Source organism: Haliotis rubra, unplaced genomic scaffold, assembly GCF_003918875.1.
Source record: "Haliotis rubra isolate DU_JTF1 unplaced genomic scaffold, ASM391887v1 Scf1233, whole genome shotgun sequence".
NCBI lineage: Eukaryota > Metazoa > Mollusca > Gastropoda > Lepetellida > Haliotidae > Haliotis > Haliotis rubra.
Genome location: NW_025765152.1, coordinates 240,693 through 247,269, shown reverse-complemented (window position 1 = coordinate 247,269; position 6,577 = coordinate 240,693). Strand labels below are relative to the sequence as shown.

General features: G+C 40.8%; 1 protein-coding gene across 1 annotated transcript; it reads right to left on the bottom strand.

Annotated features, from left to right (window-relative positions):
- Positions 1-878: 878 nt before the first annotated feature.
- Positions 879-6,577, bottom strand: LOC124266152 (phenazine biosynthesis-like domain-containing protein 1). The gene is made up of 8 exons (XM_046700960.1): positions 6,417-6,577; positions 5,571-5,670; positions 4,770-4,868; positions 4,057-4,166; positions 3,074-3,103; positions 2,718-2,806; positions 2,207-2,457; positions 879-1,170 (listed from the first exon to the last, which is right to left on the bottom strand). The coding sequence occupies exons 1-8, from the start codon at positions 6,513-6,515 to the stop codon at positions 1,061-1,063; spliced, it is 888 nt and encodes a 295-aa protein (XP_046556916.1). The 5' UTR covers positions 6,516-6,577; the 3' UTR covers positions 879-1,060.

The following is a 6,577-nucleotide window of genomic DNA, read 5'->3' as shown; positions in this document are numbered from 1 at the left end:
ACCATATTTTAACGTCTTTGGTATGACGCGGCCGGGGATCGAACCCGCGACCTTCCGTTCCTCCGGGCGGACGCTCTAACCACTACACCACGGAGGCGGTTGGAAATCGTCCGGATAGCGAGGCGCCCGGTTAACTGGATCAAACAAGCAAAACGTACTGACGATGTATATCGAAAACGTATTCACGTGCATGTATGTATATCAATAAATCAATAGTCAATAGTAAAAACAATGAATCACAACCTATAAATACACCACCAATAAACATTCTTTCAACACGTTGACACACATTATACATCTTACTTCACATCTTTACATTTCCCACGTAGCACATTATTTCTGTGATAGGTGTTTTGTTTTCTTGGTTTGATTTCTTCCAGTTTCTTCACTAAGTCCATCACTAAATTCACAGAACCTTCGTCGCCATTACATTCGTAGAAAGTCAGCAAACTGTTTGCCTGTTCAAAAGCTTGTGTTACTGTTTGATATCATCAGGCTCGTAATTCTTGAGCACTGATTTCAACTCTTCTCTCCCTTTTGAAATTGCCGGTTTATTTGAACTAGCTGCTTCGCCCTGATAGTTTTTCTTGGAGAGAGAGAAACGAGATTTGAAACGTGACAGCCAACCACCTGAATAGGAAACATCCGAAAAGCTAAGTTGTGTGCCAAACAATTCCGCTTTCTGAACAATCATTGCATTATTTACTGTAATTAGAGTTACAAGTAATATATCAGTTGTAATGAGATATACAAATAATTTCATTTTATTGATAACCATCCAGAATTAAGCATACTCCATGGTCATGTTAGAAATGGAATTAAAGAATTCGAAATACTTTTACAGCATAGATTCTTTTAAAAAAAACTAACTCTTTAGATGATCGTGAAAAATACGATTGTATTCACAGCAACACAAACATGAAATATGAACCAGATGAGGTATTATTGAGAATGGGCGCATGTTTTGTAATGGCAAGGATTGAGCCCAACAAAGCAGGATATGTATTCATTATATCACTGAACAATTGTAGTTATGTCCGGCTGTTTCTGGTTACTATGGCTACAGTTTCATCACTCCGTCCATGACAAAGACAGCTTTACCCAGAAGTTCCACCCGGTCACCTCTCAGCTTGACCACGATCTCCCCACCGCGTGCAGAACACTGCCTCGCTACAAGAAAGAAGATTGTTTTGAAATTTGGTTTAATTGTTACAAGGCGGCGACCAGGATAGCCTGTCTCACAGTCCCTCAACCACATTATTTTCCCTACTGCCAAGCCCTCTCTGCAATGCTAAAGCCCTAAATACAGCAAGTCTAGATTTCCTCAGGTTCAGGTTCTGAATCTCTGGTCTCCCTGGGGCTCCTTTTCAATATAAATGGGCTTGTTTGTTACTATCAAAATTACATATATTCTGAGACTAAGCATTAGTCTACGAACAGGACTGCAATGCTGGTAACAGTGCATTCACCTACTTATATTATCCCCCTCGTAAGGGACAGTTTACAGATTACCTATGTAATACACTACTAGCTGCAGAGGCATTACCACGGTTACTTAAATCTTCCAGGCCAGAGGACAAAATGTGTCATGTAATCTATCCGTAGTAGATGGTCGAAGGACCAAATGTGTCACTTAAATCTTTCAGCTGTATCTGGTCGAAGGACCAAAGGTGTCATTGAGTGAAGGCGCTGGGCTTAACAACCCTTTCAGCAGATATTGTTATATCACTACGCTCAGCTGGAGGGAAAGTGCCCTATGTCGTACACACCTATCACGTCAGTGAAGGCAACGAGCATCTGTATAGAGCTGGGGAAATTATGTTTCATACCAAAATATGGATGATTCGGGTAATTTGCCAAACATATGAGGAAAACGGCGTGTCATGATATTCATACCACTAGTTTGTAACATGTTCATACTTATGTCACAAAGTATTAAGGAAGATTGATTATGTTTATAGCCCCGTGTATTTCAGTATGCTTTTTGAAGTATTATTTTGTCTTTAGTGCTTATTTACTGACGTCACAGTGGATCCGGTTTCCCCTTAAACCCAAAGCGTTTCACCCTGGAAATGAACTCGTAACGCAATATACATGAAGTAAAAAACACACGTCACATGCAAGAAGGTATCCCTAGATCTTCTCTTACTAGTCAAGGTATCCTATAACATAAATTAAATCTTACATTTCACTTAAACAAACTTACTAAAGAAATCATTCTTTCCTAACTGTTGTGCCCAGTAATGCGCAAGAACTGTCTGCGCAGATCCGGTGACAGGGTCTTCGGGTACATCGTCCCAAGGTACAAAACAACGGGAAACAAAATCGTAGGAGGCGCCACCGTCACTCTGGTAACCATCACCGGGAGGCCCTCTGGTGGTGACAATGACAAGAACCACTCTATCGGTTGATCTCTTCATGGCCGATATATCGGGCGTCCAGGACTCAAATTCTTCTCTGTGATGATAGAAAATAAACCATTCACCGCTCTATATTTTCTAAATCTTCTTTTAGTCAGTTCACGAGGGTTGAGCATCCGTTTCATATACATAGATATTATAAAAAACCAAGAATATTCTTCTTCTTCAAAGTTATCAGAAAATTATAACAGTAAGAAAATGACATTCCATGAAGTTATCTTTCTGTTGGTTACAACACAGGCAGGCATGGACATGGTCGACAAGAGGTATAATGTTTGCTAAGAAGGAATACATTACCTGGACCATCCGTCATGAAGTCGTACAAGTAAATAACGCAGGGAATCGCAGTAGACGATGTCGCTCACGCCCGATACATCCCCTAACGACTGAAGTGAACAAGTGAGCACATATTGTCTAGTTAATGTTGTTAGTGCATGCGAAAGCTGTGTGACCTATCAAACAATAATGTTTCATGATTGTGTCAACATTAATCTACTGTATAAACTCCGTTTAATGTGTGTTGCATGCTGGTGTTGGACTCTGCATCGCATTAATGTCGATATGGACACTGATCGTCCTGTTGATGCTTGACATCCCACAATCAATATAAATGAACAATGTCTGGAAAAAGATTTATAAAGAAGAATACATACCGCTACTAACTGCTCATGTTGACTTTGATCCTGAAAAAAACCAGACAAATCTTCATACCTCAGAACAGAAATAGAAAGTTACTAAGCATCTCGGCGAAATTTGATCCCATTTATAACCATTAAGCATCTACACCATCAACTTTAGCCTATTTCGCTAAACTACACCCACTTTGGCCTGTTTCAGTAAAGTGAGTGAGTGAGTTTGGTATTACACCGCTTTTAGCAATATTCCAGGGGGACACCAGAGTCTGGCTTCACACATTGTACCCATGTGAGGAATCGAACCCGGGTCTTCAGCGTGACACCAAATGTTTGCCCTATAAATACCTGTTCGAAGTATCCAAAATGAAGCTGATGTTCTTGAGTGATTTATAGCAATCCCAACCTCATGTCAACACTGACCGTTCTAGTCAGAGCATTCTATATATAGCTAGACGCTAATTATGCTGAATGTGCGAGACTTAATATTAAGTACACTGGAGATTCTGCGTTCATCAGATATCAAAAATAATATGTTAGGGGAATGGCTGTCAAGGCTTTCTCAGCAGTCTGTATAATTACATACTAAATTAATTCGCCTATCGTGGGTGCGAATCTCGGATTCATCTTCATTACGATCATTTGCTTGCCAACATGAGAACCGTGGTCGTGTTTTTCACACTTCCGGTATGATGTTGACATCAACAGCTTGCGCCCCTTCATGTGTCCCTCGCAGGAATTCCAGGGGCGGATCCAGGATTTTGGAGAAGTGGGGGTGCACATAACTCATGACGTCCAAAGGTGAGGGAGGAATGCTCTTCAGCGAATTTCTCTGGATGCGCCTCCTGAATTCTCTCACGCCTTGATACAACAAATGCTACTGAAAGTGGCGTTAACTCTAACTCATCCACATGTGATCTCGATGTTGGACCTTGCAGATCATAATACGAAGATACCACAATCAGAGACCATATATGGTCTCTGCCACAGTGTATCCAACCCACCTCTGTCACAGCGGCGCCAACGGGGAAATCCATGTGGATCCACTCCCCCTCACGTTTAACAATCAAATCCCCACTCAGAGTCTTAAACACGATACGATCCTGCTTGTTGTCTGAATAAATAAAATATGGTTGATTTTGATTTTGAGTATGTCCTGTTGACGAGCAGTTATATAAACTAGACATCTAGTCTCTGAACCTAAGGAGGGACGGAGAGACTACTTTCTCCATTTACGAACTTGCTAAATATTATAGATCAGCATGGGATGTATTCGATATGTTTGTTCCAGGCGCTGTAAGACAGACTAAGCTGAAGTATACACTTAGAAATATTGCTTAATCAGTTCATATCCCTGTGAAGATCTGCATTTCTCCTAGGCCTATTCCGGCTTCCTTCGGCCAATCTCACCCTTGCCAATTGAAAATATTTCCATCCCGTGAAGATCCGGGTTTGAATTGGTCTTCAGCAACTCATGCTTGTAGTAAGAGGCGACTAACGGGATCGGGTGGTCAGGCTCGCTGACCTGGTTGACACATGTCATCGTATCCCATCTGCGTAGATCGATGATCACGCTGTTGATCACTGGAATGTCTGGTCCAGACTCGATTATTTACAAACCGCCGCCATATAGCTGGAACATTGCTGAATGCTGCGTAAAACTTAACTCACTCAGTTACTCATACGGGGACGTTTCAGAATTCATGTTTTTACTCACCCAATTTTCCAAACAAAACAGCTGCTGATGCCAATGTAGCATGGCCGCACAATTTGAATTCTTCTTTTGTAGTGAACCACCTCAAACCAAACGTATTACCTGTCAAGACAGGTAATAATGCACTCAATTATCGATTTTGTTGAATCGACAATGCGACCATTACCGTGTTAGTATGTCCAGGGACATGCGAAGGGATAAAACCTAATGAAAAGGTTATTTTTGTCATGCTAGTCCACTTCCAACATCAGAATGCCCCTTTGTCGTTCCTGGTGTTTCAATCACTCATTTGCCAAGCTTGGCCGTCGTGAAAGAATTGAAATATTGACAATCACACTCGAGCTCTACTCATCTACTTAATGAGATCTTGTCAAGAATAAGTTATAAGTACACCGTGGTAAGAGAATATATGCGTATAAAATACAATCTAGTTTAATGGAAGTCTCAACAAATTCATCGTCAAAGAAATCAAATATCCCTAACGTCAACTCATACTTTATTTTCAAGTTTATTTTCACATAAAAGTGTTGGTTTTAAAGAATAGTCAATGTTGATCTAAGTTACAATTGTGTAGGTTTCTGTGTGTACACTATATACTTGTTTATGGGATGGTTATGCCAACTTTTTCATAATGTCGTATCCCATCCCACTATCAATTACGTGGTTATTTCACCTTACAGGTCAATGTAAACCTGTACTCCTATCTGAGACTTCTGATGTTGCGTTCTGTCAGTTAGCCCCCTTATGACAAACTTATAATCCAACACTGTCAACTTTTGGATACGTGTCGATATGAAAACTTACTTTCCTTGAAACTATCCGACTTGTCTAAAAGTTTGATAAATGCAGTTTCAGACAGGTTCATCTCCATGGCGATCTTCTGCAGGATATCATCGTCTAGATTCTGTAGACATATTTCAGTGAAATGTATGAAAGCACCGGCATGAGGAGACAAACAGAAACTGAAACATAATATCTTAATAGGGCAAAGAACAAACTATGTCAGCGATAGTTACTTTAATGTATACCGTAGTGATAGTTCCTGCACGCATTGTTGCTGCGACAGTTACTTTCAGTGTTGCTGTGATAGTTACTTGATGTATTGTAGTGACAGTTACTTAATGTATTGTTACTTGCACCGTGTTGATGGGTGTATTATTGCAGTGATAGTCACCACACATTTATTGTCGTGTTGACTTATTTAATATACTGTGGCATTTGCACAAAATAGCAATATTACAGTGGAGGAAAATATAAGCAATGTGTTATTGGTTGATTTGGAACTTTAAGGGAGGGCTTGGACCATGAAGCAATAGGTGTACAATGTTTGAAAAGCAGAATTGAGGCCGTGCTTAAGTCACACGGTGAGGGTTGTGTGACAAAGTTATTAGAGTTACTTCCCTTTAATGCTCATCCGCTCGGTTACTCGCTGGTTTCCGCAAGTGATTGAGATTAACCTGACAATCGGGGACTAGAATTGTTTTAGCAATAATGAACAGACTCTTTACAAACAAATGTCATATCCTTCTGTCTGCACGTAGCCAGTATAATACCTGTACAACATCACTGTTATCACATGAAAAGGTTGGCGGATGTGTTCTCGTTGAACTTATGCTGCTATTTGTATCGCAATAATGAGGAGAAACTTACAACTTGGGACGGCAAGGGACAGACGGCAGCCGGGTTGCCTTTGAAGGGGACGTCAGTGAAGGCATCGACTGTGTAGAGGTAGAGGGTGACGCCGGCCATGTTCAGGGTTGTACACAACAGAGGTCGAAGGCTGGGTTGTGTGTGCACATGTGTATGGCCTG

Bases quoted from the DNA above. Each gene is read 5' to 3' on its own strand.
- LOC124266152 (XM_046700960.1), bottom strand. From the start codon at position 6,515: ATGGCCGGCGTCACCCTCTACCTCTACACAGTCGATGCCTTCACTGAC. The intron at 5,671-6,416 runs GTAAGTTTCTCC...ATATGTCTACAG, and splicing joins GTCCCTTGCCGTCCCAAGTT to AATCTAGACGATGATATCCT. The intron at 4,167-4,769 runs GTGAGTAAAAAC...TTATTTATTCAG, and splicing joins TGTTTTGTTTGGAAAATTGG to ACAACAAGCAGGATCGTATC.